At 43.3% G+C, this 14,947-nt stretch overlaps 1 protein-coding gene across 1 annotated transcript; it reads right to left on the reverse strand.

Annotated features, from left to right (window-relative positions):
• Positions 1–2,898: 2,898 nt before the first annotated feature.
• LOC123404300 (cysteine-rich and transmembrane domain-containing protein WIH2-like) lies at positions 2,899–5,636 on the reverse strand. The gene is made up of 3 exons (XM_045098225.1): positions 5,502–5,636; positions 5,240–5,399; positions 2,899–3,193 (listed from the first exon to the last, which is right to left on the reverse strand). The coding sequence occupies exons 1-3, from the start codon at positions 5,551–5,553 to the stop codon at positions 3,148–3,150; spliced, it is 258 nt and encodes an 85-aa protein (XP_044954160.1). The 5' UTR covers positions 5,554–5,636; the 3' UTR covers positions 2,899–3,147.
• Between the last annotated feature and the right edge of the window lie 9,311 nt (positions 5,637–14,947).

A 14,947-nucleotide genomic window follows, 5' to 3' on the forward strand; every position in this document is an offset into this window, starting at 1 on the left:
GGAAGCAGCGGCGCTGAACAGTTAGCATCAAGCCCAGGCAAGAAACACAAGAGCCCAATAGTGAAACTAATGACAGGGCTGATCAATAATATGAAGAGTGAGAACACTTATGACATGATCACTGAATATGCAAACAAAAGGCAGGAAGCAAAGGACAAGGCAAAAGAGAAGAAATCAAACAACATTAAATAATTTATTGCTCATTGTGAATTGTTGGTAGTTCAATGTGGTGCAGATGAAACAAGTGTTGAGTATTTCATGGCAACTCAACTGTTTGCAGATGAGGAAAACAGAGTCATATTTCAGAACATTTCAAGTAGTGAGGCTAGACTGACTTGGTTGAAGAGGTGGTGCATGATGAAGAAGTTGTACTAGTGTACTAGTGTTCTTTTTCTAATATAACTATGTAATGGACCTGTAGCGTGTGACCTTGTTAAATGATCATTGCATTTTGTGTGTTTCATAATGTTTGTTGGGTGAAGAGGTGGTGCATGATAAAGAAAGTTGTACTAATGTTTGCATGTTTCAGGATGATGGCAGCAGTGCAGATGATGGCAGCATCGCTGATGAGAGCAGTAGTGATGATGAAGCACCGATGTTGTTGATGCACCAAAAAAGGAAGAGAAGAATGTTGTAGATGGCTTGCATGGTTGGTATGTACTACTTGGACTATTACTGTAACAAAGGACCTAAAAGAGTAGCAATACAGTCTAGGCATGATTGGGTTATGACAACACTAGCCAACAAAACCTCCAGTTACAACATGTTTAGAATGCACACACCAGTGTTTGAGAAATTGCATAGTGTGCTTGTTGATTCGTATGGTTGAAGTCCAGCAAAAGAATGTCATCAGTTGAGTCTCTAGGCCTGTTTCTGTGGATAGTAGGTTCCCCTCAATCTTTAAGACAAGCAGAAAATAGATTTGTTAGGTCACTCGACACAATTGTAAGGAAGTTTGATAAGGTTTTGGCATCTATAATCAAGCTATCAAAAGAGATCATCAAACCAACATATCCTCAATTCAAAACTGTGCATTCCAAACTAAGATGTACTAAATATTCACCATTTATGGACAATTGCATTGGAGCAATAGATGGGACACACATACAAGTTGTGGTACCAGTTGCCACTTCTATCCATCATAGGAATATACATAAGGAGAAGAGTCAGAATGTGATGTGTGTGTGTGACTTTGATATCAGATTCACATTTCTCCTAGCCGGTTGGCCAGGATCAGTGCATGACATGAGGGTCTTCAATGATGCCCAATCCAGATTTGGTGAAAAGTTTCCAAAACCACCACCTCGAAAGTTCTATCTTGTCGACTCGGGATACCCAAACAAACCTGGTTATCTTGCACCATACAAGGGTTTAATCTATCATTTCCAAGAGTACCGTGATGGCACAATGCCTAGAGGAAAAAAGGAACACTTCAATTTCAGCCATTCTTCACTTAGAAATGTCATTGAGAGGTGTTTTGGAGTCTTGAAGAACAAGTGGAGGATTTTGTTTCACTTACCTAGTTATCCACAACAGAAACAAAGAAAAATCATTGTGGTTTGCATTGCATTGCACAATTTTATTAGACAAAGTCAACTAGCCGATATAGATTTTGACTTGTGTGATCAAGATGAAAATTATGTACCATTGTCTGTGCTAACGACTACTCCAAGAAATGATTCAACCAATGAGACGAATAGTGCTGCTATGAATCAATTTAGAGATTGGGTCGCTGATGGGTTGTGGTCGTTGAAACAACAATGATATATTATTTCGGTTGTTATGAACAAGTGTTCTTTGCTTCTGTAATATTTGCTTATGAACAAGTGTTATTTAATAATATGGTCAGGGGTAACATGGTCTTTTACATGTCATTTAATGACCTCTAGTCCCTGTTTAGTCCCTGGAAACAAACAGATATAGTGACTAGGAACTTTTTAGTTGAGACTAAAAAAAGTCCTAAGAGTTTTTAAATAAACATGGCCTTAGTACTCTACCCTTCGACACAGAGGCAGATGTGAGTTAGTACAAATTCGTATACAAACGTCAGTTAAATCAGGACAGAGGAAGTAGATAATATGGTTTGAGGTATCCTGTATTTTCAATATAAATAAGCTGGAAATAAAAGTGCGTGAAAATACGATTTAGATTTCCCCCCCTGAAAGTGCATCTAGTCCTTCCTTTTTTTTGCGGGGGACCTTCCTATTGTTTTTTGATGATTAAGTACAAATCATTAAGTGGTTAGTGTATTTAATGAGTATACACGTGATGTTAGTTGAACCTAGATACATTGATCGCTAAAATTGTGGAGATATTGTAGCTTTTAGTGCCTTAGTGAGTCAGTTGAGTTTAAGAGTGAGTATAATAAGCTGACGTAAACGAGCTATAAAGATTTAAATATTATATTTTTATTGATTTGAAAGAAAGATAATACAAAAGTGAAAAGAAGTAGATTGTATATTAAGAGTCAGTTGTAACAGAGATTTCAAGAAACTTTACAAGAGTGTGAGGTGAGCTATGGCTTAACAAAGTAGTACTATCTCTCTGGGCGTTTATTAGTTCTCATCATATGTTGGGTCAAAATTTGACCACATATTTGATTAAGAATTTATTAATGCATGTCATCAAAAAATATCTTTCTTGAATTCGTATTTGAGTATAGTTTTCAATAATATTATTTTTATACATATAACTTATATTTCATTAGTTAAAATCATGATCAAAATACGAGGGGACCAGTGAATCATGACTGAGGAAGTACTTATTATAGTGAACTTATAATTATATTTGATATTAGATTGGCTATAAATAACATGGCAACATCTTATAACCAACAATTGACTTATAGCCATGCTCTAAGCCAAGATTATACATACACGTCTAATCTCATATCAGCGGTGCAATTTAATCGTATCTTTTTTTATTTCTCAAGCAAGGAGAAAATAAAGATAGATCAGTAACAATTAGAAAGGTAGTCATCACATCCAAACCAACCAAATAATTAATCCCAATGTGGAGGTTTACAAACCAAGTAGTAGAAAAATGTGATAGGGCCCAAAACATGGAGGCTAGTAGCATTTTGGTAACAAGGCACAATTGATCAGTCCGATTTCCCCGGGCACGAGGATGGAACTGTGGTCGCTACTCTCAGAAGCAGGCATCCAGGAGACAACAACAACAAAGTGCGGCCAGGCTGTTGGAACAAATAATATAAGAGAATCACGAGATATAACCTTGAAGGCGAATTTTTCAACAAATAAAGAAAAAGCGAGAAAACTGACAATTAATACGGAGTACTATAATCACATATCCAAAATATTGACAATATTTGTACAATATGAATGTTGTATATAGCTAAGAATGGTTCGTTCCATCTCACATTCTTGTTCATTTTTGTAAAGACCGGTAACTATGTACATGAAATGCACGTTAGTGTTAGGCAAGATATTAATATTGTTGCATAATAGTAGAGGCAAGATATAAGTTATATATTAATATTATGTTGGATATAATTACTTGGTTAATGCTGATATTGATATTATAAAAGATATTAATTTTATTGTACATCAATATTAGACAAGATATAAATTACATGTTAACAGTTGATAGGATATATTATTTGGTTAATACTGACATCTAATAGACATGATATTAATTATTGGAGGGTGCTGAACATGTTTAATGCTAAACACCAAGCAACTTAAACCATTGGATAGATGTGGTTGAACGGATATGATTTGTTGAATCTCTGTAATTCACTCTTTATTATATTAGTATATACATATATAGATACAGAGTATATAAATTCCAACTAATTATACTTTTTTGTATAAAAAAACTAATTATACTCGACATATTGGTATGTACCCGAGACGACATCATTAATAGAAAAAATCTTATAGATAGAGATTTATTAGTAGCACGCCTTGTAAAAAAACGCTATGGTTAAATCTAAATATTGTTTCTTCTATATTTTTATTGTTTTTATATTAATATATATAATTATATATAAATATATAAAAAATACGTATGATTAGTAGGCAGAGACCGACGCTGCTGCTATTTAGCTGTAGCGTGAGCCAGAGCCGCGCTACTGCTAAATATTAATTGTACATATATTACCTGAGCTAATAACAAGGATTTTTCTAATAATGCATTGGTGCCGGCGGGTGTCGTCTTACACAAAACACCGGATATTCGGCATGTGGGAAGAGGTGGGCATATTCCAAGTAGTAACGTGAAGAGAACCAATTATCTTAACACCAACACATGGTCGCATGTGAAACGCTGAATTTTATACTAACACTTGAGAACACTTGGCAGCAAACGAATTTGGACGATTTCCAGCTTTTGCATCTTGTCCGTCCGCCCGGAGAAGATTTATATCATCAAGATCGTATGTTTTGATCGTCATGATATGTATGCCGATGTAGGCCCTGTTTGATAACGAAGAATTTTCGTAGTATTTTTAGAATACTGCAGTCTTGGAGATTATCATAGTTTTATTTACAGTGAGGTGTTTGGTTGCCTCTAAGAATTGTGATTTTAAAACTGCAATATTAGAAAAACTGTGGTTTTTTCTCTGCATAAAAAAAGAACCCCAGACCTCTTTTTAAAAAACAGAGAAGGCAGCTAGCTAGCTAGCTACGAATGCATGCACCATCAACGGCTAGCTGGTAAATTTTATAGTAATATGTGGCGTAATCAAACGGTTTCTCTATATTGTGAATACTGCAAAAAATATTGTTATATTAAAACCATGGTATTTTCTATCTACACGTAAAATTACTGCAGTTTTTAATACTTTAGTTTTTTTACTACTTTGTTATCAAACAGGGCCGTAATCTCGGTTGTAAAATATCACTACGAGATACGGTTCTTGATTTCATCAATGAAATCTCCGGGTATGAATATCAGAGATAGGAACAGGTAGGATTCGTACGTCCCGTTTGACCGAGGTTGATCATAGGCGCGGTCTTTACCATTAATTTGCGGTTGACAAGTCGTCGAGGTCTCGCCGTTTCCAGGGTAGCTCACGCGTCAAGTCGCCGTCCCTACCCATAGAAACCAAACGTGCGCGCAACGAAGTCTATCTAGCTAATTCACCGGCGACGACCCGGGCTGATCTTTGCCCAGCCACCAAATTAAGTTCCTAACTCTTTGAACAAGCTGTCTTTAATTAATCCTATTCCTATCTAGTATCTATGCAGTTGGATCGAAATTAAGACAGAGGACGTACCATCCTTGCATGAAGGAAGGCCCGCTGTTCTGCTGCTGCTGCTGCTGCTGGGGCGGGTAGCCCTGTTGAGGTGGGTAGCCCTGCTGGCCGTATCCGGCCGGCGGGTAGCCCTGCTGCGGCGGCGGGTAGCCGGCCGGAGGGTACCCTTGCGGCGGGTAACCTGGAGAATTGAAGGTTCACGCACCACGCAAGGTCAATTCCGTTGAACCGTCGGGGAAAAGGTAGAAGGAGAGGTTGATGGAATGGAAGGAGGCTGACATACCTTGCTGCGGCGGGGCGCCGACGGGCGCCTGCTGCTGGCCGTAGTAGCTCATCTCCTTCCGGCGGGGGGGGGGGGGGGGGGGGGGGGGGGGGGGGGGGGGGGGGTTGGTTCTGGTTGGTCTCTCGCGCTGTGCAGGGCTACGGGTTGCTGCCTAGGCCGAGTGGTTTTATAAAACGCGGGGGGAACATGACTGACCTGGCTGGCGGGGCCATCTAGCCTCGAGCGTTCGGGGTGGACTTGTCGCTGGCCGTGTACGTACCTGCCTGGCTGGTGGCTGCTGAGACTGTAAACGACGACCACGACTAAGTTAGGTGACAACACACATAACAAACGAGCTTTTTTTCTTTCTTGAGTGTACATAAACGAGCTTTTTTTAGGTAATAAACGAGCTACTATATACTTCGAATAGTTTTTTCCAACTAAAATTATTTAGCTATGAAAAAATATGTATGGATTTGCTCATAAGATCCGGATTTTCTTGGTAGTGGTACCTATCAATTTCTTTTTAAACGAGGCACCTAACAAACTTATTACCGCCGGTCACGTTTGCTTCTGGAGCTCAACAGATAAATGGAGTTTCGGTGACAGAGTTGACCTAGCACAGTTGATTTGACGAGCGTTACTCACCTGTTTTGGGAGTTTCTTTTTAGCTTCTTGATGGAGCTGCATATTAAATCGCAAAAACAAGAAGAAGCACGCATCGATCGTGCCGAGGGATGCGCATGTTGCTGGCAGGTTTGACCGAGCAACGGTAATTGTTTTCTTCTTCTTTTTGGCGGGCACGGAGCACAGTAATTGATTTTTTTTTTTACTAATAACAGAGTAGGAGGGATTATTCAAGAACCTCAATAGCCAGCGAACGTTTCCTAGGAGAGTGATATTCGTTTTTATGACAAATTATTTCATTACAGGACAATTTCTTCAGAAACATATGCCAAATTCTGCAAACAAAGGATTTTATTGTGAAATGTGTCGTGTTCGCTTGAATCAATTGTTAGGTTCATGCAAAATGCATGGAATGCAATCCCGTGGAATAACGTGGTGCACGTAGGATTAAGACTGATGATATGGGTTCACGTTTTTTATCAGGATTTTTCGCTGCTAGATTGTGTTGGTGTTCGGCCTTCATGGTCTTATCTATGTAAGACTTGGTCGTAATGGTTTTTATTTGTGTAAGACAGTATGTATGGACGTAAAACTCTTGTTATTCAGCTTTTATATATTTGGTGAGCGTTGAACACGTGCATTCGGTGATCACGACTTATGAGTCCGGATCCCCACAGCCATGGACTCGTAGCTCTCTGGTGAACTACTCACACATCATCATAGAGGCAGTAAGGTTGATGTAGAAAGCCTCCGTGATCAATTCTCCTCCGACAGGGTACCAAAAAAGGTCTTAAAATGGGATCACGACGAAACAAAGACTTGCGACGGCGAAATCAGGTGAGGAGGTGCCACGAGGGGCCCGCGAGCTCATGTGGCGCGCCCTACCTCCTTGGGCGCCCCCAGACTCGTCGCCACCTCGTGGCTCCTCAGGTCTTCTCCCGAGGTTCCCTGGATCTTTTTTGATCCAGAAAAATTCATCGTATTTGGACTCTGTTTGGTATTGATTTTCTGTAAAAGTCAAAAATACGCAAAAACGAGAACTGACACTAGGCACTAGATTAATAGGTTAGTTTCCAAAAATAAAATAAAATAACATGTTATTGCATATAAAGTATCCGAGATTGATAATGTAGTAGCATGAAACAATAAAAAATTGTAGATACGTTGGAGGCGTATCAGGGGTCAACCTAGTTCCCTCATGTAAGCTCGATGAAGGCGTCGCCGCGCTCCGAATCGCCCATAGGAGGAGGATGCATCTTCTCGGCCTTCGCCCCGTTGCTTGTTCACTCCAAGGGCCCGAAAAATCTTTTTGGACTTTGCTCCAGCTGCTTCTGGGAAGGTCACTTTTACTTTTGATGGTGTTGGAATTGTCTCCGAAGAGGAAGGGTGATGTAGTAAAGTAGTAATAAGTATTTCTTGAGTTAAGAACGAAGGTGTATCGAAATAATAGGAAACCACGCAAAGGAACAATCTACAATACCTACACACACACACAAATGAATACTTGCATCCAACGGGGGCAAACAAGTTATCAATCCCTTGTACTCGTTAATTGCAAGAATTAATTCGGCTAGTGCATGATAGACAATTATAAATAATAAGATAATAAATTACACCATATATATATAATAAATATAATAGGTAAATGGACCCCGGGCCATAGCGTTCACCACAGGCATCTCACTCATGAGCATAGTATTGATCGATGAACGAATTATTGTTGGACTATTGATAGAAAAATAAGTGCTTATGATATTATTCACGACAAGATTAATATATATGCATTACGCCCGTGACAAGTAGACCGAGATGATTCTTCGTCTATAACTATTACTCCATCAATCGACCACTATCCAACATGCATCTATGATATTAAGTTCATAATAAATGGAGTAATGCTTGGAGCATGATGACATAATGTAGATAAAGTAAGAACAATCAATATGTTCAAGCCTCGTTATTTTATCCTTAGTAGCAATAATAAAAATATGTGCCTCGATAGCCCTCCTGTCACAGAATGAGGAAACCGCAAGATTGAACCTACTACTATGCACCACTTCCTGTGAAGTTCTACTCATCAACTTGGCTAGAGTAAATTTGTAGATCAGAAAGAATACATAGCTATATGAAAACACTTTCAATGAATAATCTGACCATAAACTCATAATTCATCGGATCCCAACAAACACACAACAAATATTATATCGAATAGGTCTTCGAAGAGATCATTGTATTGAATACGAAACGAGAAAGAGAGGTGAGGTGAGCGCGAACAAGGAGAAGAAGAGCCGTGGTGCACGCTAACCTACTTTATCGCATGGTATATATATAGAGAGAGAGATATAAAAGAGCCGGAAATAGGATGAAGTTTGACTTCATGGATGGACAAAATATGCCTATTGACCCTCTGCAAGCAGCAAAACTCAGTTCAAAGGTTGGTTATCATGCAGAACTAAGATTTCCATAAAAACCAAGTGGAATGTGTACAATGTAGAGTAGAACAAGCATATGCTTCCTCATGTTTTACGGTCATTACAGGTCATCCATCAAATGAATCTCTTTAGCAATTGTGACATACCACATCTTTCTATCTCCACGCTCTAAATGTTGTAAAATGCATGTGTGTATGATGTCCACAACAAAAGTTTGAGTTTTTCAGAACGCTGCATTGTCCAAAGCAGTGACTGAATGTGTCATTCAAAAAAGCGTGCGGTCACATAGGCACAGACTCAATGCAAAATTTATAGTAAGGTTAAAAATCTTACTGAGGAGCAAGCATCATAGTAATCCAGTGATTATTACACATAAAGATTGGATAGATCTAGTAAAACAGTGGAAATATGTAATTTGTGCTTAATCTAACATATTAAATTTTTACTATACCATATGGTCAAAATTAAATTTATTCTTCAATTCCTAAGATATTTGTGCCAAGAATAAAGCAAACCGAAGTGGGGTGAAGCTCCACCATAAAGCTGGCTCCAGACGCTACATTGTAGCTTATCACAATATGTTTAGCACTCCAACTTCGTACATGAAAATTATCATATAGTTTTCATAAGTAAATGGCATGCGGAAATAATGTCATCATGTTCTGTTTGATGTACTAGTGTAATGAGAAAAACCAGAAACCTACACCAGTTTAATTTTTTGAAGCTACCCAAACTAGAAAGAAGGATGAGGTGATGAGTGAGATTGCAACAACGACAATCATAAGCATTCTCCAATTTTCTGGATTTCACATGTAATTGCCAGCCAAAATATTATTTTTTTGTAACACCGTACGAGTAGCGCTTCAACCATATTGTAGAAGGATATGAAGGAAAATCAAGGCGCAAGTCGAGCAGAAGGGGAAGATCCAAAAACAGATGTGCAAATTGTTGCAGAGGTTGTTAAGGGCGTTTCCAAGCATAGAACGTCCCTTGCAAGCATGGGAGAGTCGTCTGCCTCCATGCAGAAGACGACTTCTCATGAATGCATGAGAGATCTTGAAGAGAGGCTTGCAACTCTGAAGCCAGCTACGAGATCAACACCTGATAGGTACCAATAAGAGCTAAATGCAAGAATGGTAGCGCAACAACATGTAATCAAAGAGATGAAACCAAAGCAGCTAGATGAAATTGTAGATCTTAAGAAGGAACAAGATGAGATAATTTCTTATATGGAAAAGAAGCAATCACAACTGGAAGGAACTTTAGGTTTTTTCTGAAGGATGCATGGTGGATCTGATAAAAGCATGTGGTAGCCTACTTTAGCGGGGTTGTAACAACAACATGTCACATGCCATTTTGGGGGGCTCTAACAACAGCATGTCGCATACCTAATGGTGGTCTTCTTCGTCCAGAAACTTTTGGTCTTCCCTTACTATATTTTGTAATGTGTGGTACTCTATGTGTTCGTTTTATGTAGTGTGTGATACTTCCTCACTTGGTTGATCATTATTATAATTGTGTTAAGTATTTCTGTTTTCAGCGTTAACAAAACTCATTTCATTATAATTCTTGAAATCTTACCAAATTCAAATTCAAATTTAAATTTGGTTGGCAGTTACAACAACACACAAACTGTGACGGTAATAGTGATGGAAATGTGTGTTGTCACCAGCTTCCACACCTACATGTAAGTAGCCACGTTAGCATCCCATGGGTCCACATGTCAGGATCTTTGGCCGTTCAAATATTATTATTACTAACGGGGCATCGTCAGTGATAAAAACTTGGTCGGGTCGAGTTGTAAGGTACCACATCAGCATATTATGGGCCCGCATGTCAGAAATGGTGCGGTTCTAGTGACATCTTATGACCGTTGTAGAATGGAGTTTCGAGGACGATTTTTTGCTTTACCGCCTAAGATGCGATCTCGCATGACGAAGGAAGTGGTGCTGTCAAGATTTTACTTTTTTATGACGACGCTTCAGTGATTGTCAGGGTGACGGCCGAAAAACATCGTTGTGGTATTTTTCGTAACGGAAAAGGGTTTTAGGTAGAACAAAATGAAACATCGCAAAAGAGAGCAAATTTTATAGTGTATACTGCTTTGAGAAAGCCACACCATGGTCGCTTCCGAGCACGCATGCCCTCGTCTTGGATTCGTAGGTGAGCGGTTCCGGCTTCATAAGGTACTCGTGGATGGAGGCACAAGGACAAACATCATCTATGTTGGCACCATGAAGCAGATGGGCATTCCTGAGTCCAATTCGTCATACTCTTGTTCTTCCATACCTGGATAACTAAATAACTTGTGGAAAACCAATGAGTACTTTGAATGTACTCACAAACAACCCATGTTTTGGAACAATGGTATAACAATGCATGATATATCACTAAATAGGTAATTTGCAGAAAGCTAATTTTAGTGCAATGAGATGGTCAATATAACTTGTAAAAACATGCATCATGGGGTTGCAGATATCCATAGGAACAATTTACATATATCAATGTAAGAGGGGGTTGAACATCTCATGTTCAATCATCGAGTTAAGTTGTGACTTAACTCAGTTATCATCTTTTTCACACACATACACATGCACCAAGTTTTGCAATAGTGGATGTAGTTTAAGAAGCACCACCCAACTGTACTTTATCGTGGACATGGCCATTCGAATAGTTTTACACTCTCCAGAGGTTCCTGTCGGCGTTATGGGAATGGGGGTGACCACACCTGCCTGCCTTCGGCCCGGGGCCGGCCCACCTCATCGACCCAAGATCAACTGGACCGACATCACCCGGGACAAGGCCCTCGCGAGAGGCCAAGCCTCGCGAGGAGGAACAACATTAGGACCCGCCAGGGACCTCCTCAGGACCCCTCCGGAGCGGCGGATATTCCGAGGCAAGGCCGGGCCTCGGGAGTCAAGGATGACGCCAGGAAAGGACAGGCGAGCAGCAGATGGCAGGACATGGCAGTTTCCCCTTTGGTGCAAAGGAGGCGGGAGCATGAAGGGGTTCCAAAGGCATCTTACAAAGGTTTCCTTTTTGGTGCAACGAATCGCCACCGCCCGCCAGTAGGGCAAACATCATCATCGGTCCCATCCCTGCAGCGTGGGCAGTTACTTTGTAGGCGAAGACCACCTTTGGGTAGGGGAGCATGTTCCCGTGTTCGCCTTCAAAATTGGCCGCTTTGGGATCCCTTCCTGCTGAAGCTATGAGGGAAGAGGACCCGGGACTCCGCTATAAATAGAAAGGGTAGAACACTTGGTAGGGGGGTGGATTCCAACCACAGGGCAATACACCTAGCCACTTGGCCTCCGGAGGCTCGAGAGCACTGTACTAGTTCATCCACCACCTCCGCGAGAGGTAATCCACCAAAAGCAGGAGTAGGGTTTTACGCTTCGCAGCGGCCCGAACCTGGGTAAACTGTTGTGTTCTATGCTACCCTCGCCATCGAGTGAGTCCTTCGTCGTTTCCATCGAGCAGCGAGCTAGGTAAGGTTGAGCCGAGAGAGATCGTAGTACACGCCCTTGTGTTCGAATGCTTATGGTTTTGCGGAGCCCGAAATCCAACATTTGGCTAGCCAGGTAGGGGACGTGTCAAGGTATTTCCCAAGGTTCGGCTCACCGAAACTGACTGCGCCCATGGCGGGGAAACGACGAGTCCACGCGGAGAGGCGGGCTACCCGCATGGCGCGGACGACGCGGGCGGTCCACGACGCCCAGCTGCATCCCGCCACCTTGACGGCCGACGTCCATGTTGGACAGGCTTCCAGCGGGCATCGAGGGTTGCCATCTTCACCAACCATACAACATCCCCGCGTCGCTCCGGCCCTTCCACGCGTCCCGCTGGCCTCTTCCCTCGTCCGATCTTATCAGCACTCGACGCACAGGCATGTCACGCTGTTGGTGGCGTACGAGCTCAGGCGCGAGCGCATCGCACGTCACCGCCGCGTCGGAGGTCACGCGTGCCACCTCAGGCTCTTCGGCGCCGGCGAAGCCCGACCTCGTTCCCGCGCGAGCTGTGTCCGTCATCCCGCTTCGCCAGGACTTGCAACGGAGATCCGGCACCCCCCAAACCTCCACCTGGGCTCACCCCTATTGGAGATCCGACGGGAGCAGATGGGGGTGCAAGACTCGGCCCCGCTGGGAGGGCGTCACCTAGCGTTCCCGAGCACACTTCACGGAGCGGGGAGGGAATACCGGAGGCTCGACTACATCAACCCCCGGGGGCTCGCACGGTCCGACGACAACCATATCGGCACACCTACGGGCCATGGAGGAGACCACGCGAAACGTCACCACAACAGGAGGCACGAGCGCAACCCCACGGACAGCCCCCACGCGAACATAATTGAATAACGCCATGGGGGTGATCCGAGGGGGTGGCTTCGCGAGGACGCCCAGCGCGGGTGCACTCGCGGGGCGCACCTGCTAGTTGGGATCTGCTCTAGGCAGACGTCTGGGTCTGGGGACCGGAGACCTCTTGCCTTGGACAGGGTGGAAGCACCCTCATGTCCAGGTCGAAGGCCCGAGCATGGGGATTGAGGGTGGAGCATACGCCCATGTTCCCGAGCCTGACGATCCCATCCTGGGGGTTGGGGGTGGTATACCGGCCCCCGCCACCAGGGCGCGTGACGCCCACTTGGGGACGGAGGGTGGAACACACGCCCATGTCACGAGTGCAGGCTTCGTTCGGTTACCATCAGGTGTTCGGGTACCCGTCGCTGCCCTTAGGGTGGGCTAGCCCAGGCCTGGGGGCGCGACCCAGGGTACCAGTCAGGGAACCCGGGGGCGGCGAGTGAGGCACGCTGGGGCATCGCCCCGGGGATTCCGCACCCTCCACCTGGGCAAGCCTTCTGGCCGGTGGGCACGGGGAGCTCCCCCCTCGCTCAGGGCGGGCCACGCCACGCCGCTGCAAGCATGGAGACCACGAGCGGGGCGCACGCTGATACGTCTCCATCGTATCTACTTTTCCAAACTCTTTTCCCTTGTTTTGGACTCTAATTTGCATGATTTGAATGGTAATAACCTGGACTGACGTTGTTTTCAGCAGAATTGCCTTGGTGTTATTTTTGTGCAGAAATCAAAGTTCTCCAAACGTCCTGAAAATCTACGGGGAGCAGTTTTGGAAAATATAAAAAATATCTGCGCCAAGTTCCACCTTAGAGGGTGGGCCAGTGGGCCACAAGCCCTGGCTCCGCCACCACCCCCCTGGTGGCGGTGGGTAGGCTTATGGGGCCCACAGGCACCTGCCGCCCCCAATTCCAGCTCTATAAGTTGTCTTTCGTCCCAGAAAAAATAAAAAGAGAAGTTTTTGTCGCGTTTTCGATACGGAGGCGCCGCCACCACCTGTTTTCATCTGGAGGGCAGATCTGGAGTCCGTCTTGGGCTCTGGAGAGGGGAAATCGTCGCCATCGTCATCATCAACCTTCTTCCCTCTCCAATTCCATGAAGCTCTTCGTCGTTCGTGAGTAATCTATTCGTAGGCTCGCTGGACGGTGATGAGTAGGATGAGATCTATCATGTAATCGAGTTAGTTTTGATGGGGATTGATCCCTAGTATCCACTATGTTCTGAGATTTGATGTTGCTACTACTTTTCCATGCTTAATTCTTGTCACTAGGGCCCGAGTGCCATGATTTCAGATCTGAAATTATTATGTTGTCACCAATATATGTGTGTTTTAGATCCGATCTTGCAAGTTGTAGTTACCTACTATGTGTTATGATCCGGCAACCCCGGAGTGACAATAGCCAGAACAACTCCCGGAGATGACCATAGTTTGAGGAGTTCATGTGTTCACCAAGTGCTAATGCGTTGGTCCAGTTCTTTATTAAAAGGAGAACCTTAATATCCCGTAGTTTCCTTTTGGACCCCGCTGCCACGGGAGGGATGGACAATAGATGTCATGCAAGTTTTTTTCCCTAAGCACGTATGACGACAAATGGAATGCATGCCTACATCACATTAACGAACGGGAGCTAGCCACATATCTCTCCGTGTTATAGCTGTTGCATGATGAATATCATCCAAACAAATCACCGACCCAATGCCTACGAGTTTGTACTACTGTTGCTACTGCCGTTACTTGTCTTGCTCTGCTGCTATTACTGTTGCTACTACCGTTACTTGTCTTGCTCTGCTGCTACTACTGTTGCTACTGCTGTTACTTGTCTTGCTCTGCTGCTGCTACTACTGTTGCTACTGCTGTTACTTGCTTTGCTCTGCTGCTACTGTTGGTACTACTGTTGCTTGCTACTGTTGCTACTTGCTACTACTGTCACTACTGCTGTTCCTTTCCACTGCTATTGCTCGTTACACTGCCGATACCTGCTACTTCGCTGTTACTACTTCGATGTTACTATTGTGCTTGCAGATACTAATCTTTCAGGTGTGGTTGAATCTGACAAAT

This window comes from Hordeum vulgare, chromosome 6H (assembly GCF_904849725.1).
Source record: "Hordeum vulgare subsp. vulgare chromosome 6H, MorexV3_pseudomolecules_assembly, whole genome shotgun sequence".
NCBI classification, from domain to species: Eukaryota; Viridiplantae; Streptophyta; class Magnoliopsida; order Poales; family Poaceae; genus Hordeum; species Hordeum vulgare.

Coding starts and splice junctions, on each gene's coding strand:
- LOC123404300 (XM_045098225.1), bottom strand. CDS start 5,553: ATGAGCTACTACGGCCAGCAGCAGGCGCCCGTCGGCGCCCCGCCGCAG. Junction 5,400..5,501: donor CGGCGCCCCGCCGCAGCAAG/GTATGTCAGCCT, acceptor TCAATTCTCCAG/GTTACCCGCCGCAAGGGTAC. Junction 3,194..5,239: donor CCTTCCTTCATGCAAGGATG/GTACGTCCTCTG, acceptor TTGTTCCAACAG/CCTGGCCGCACTTTGTTGTT.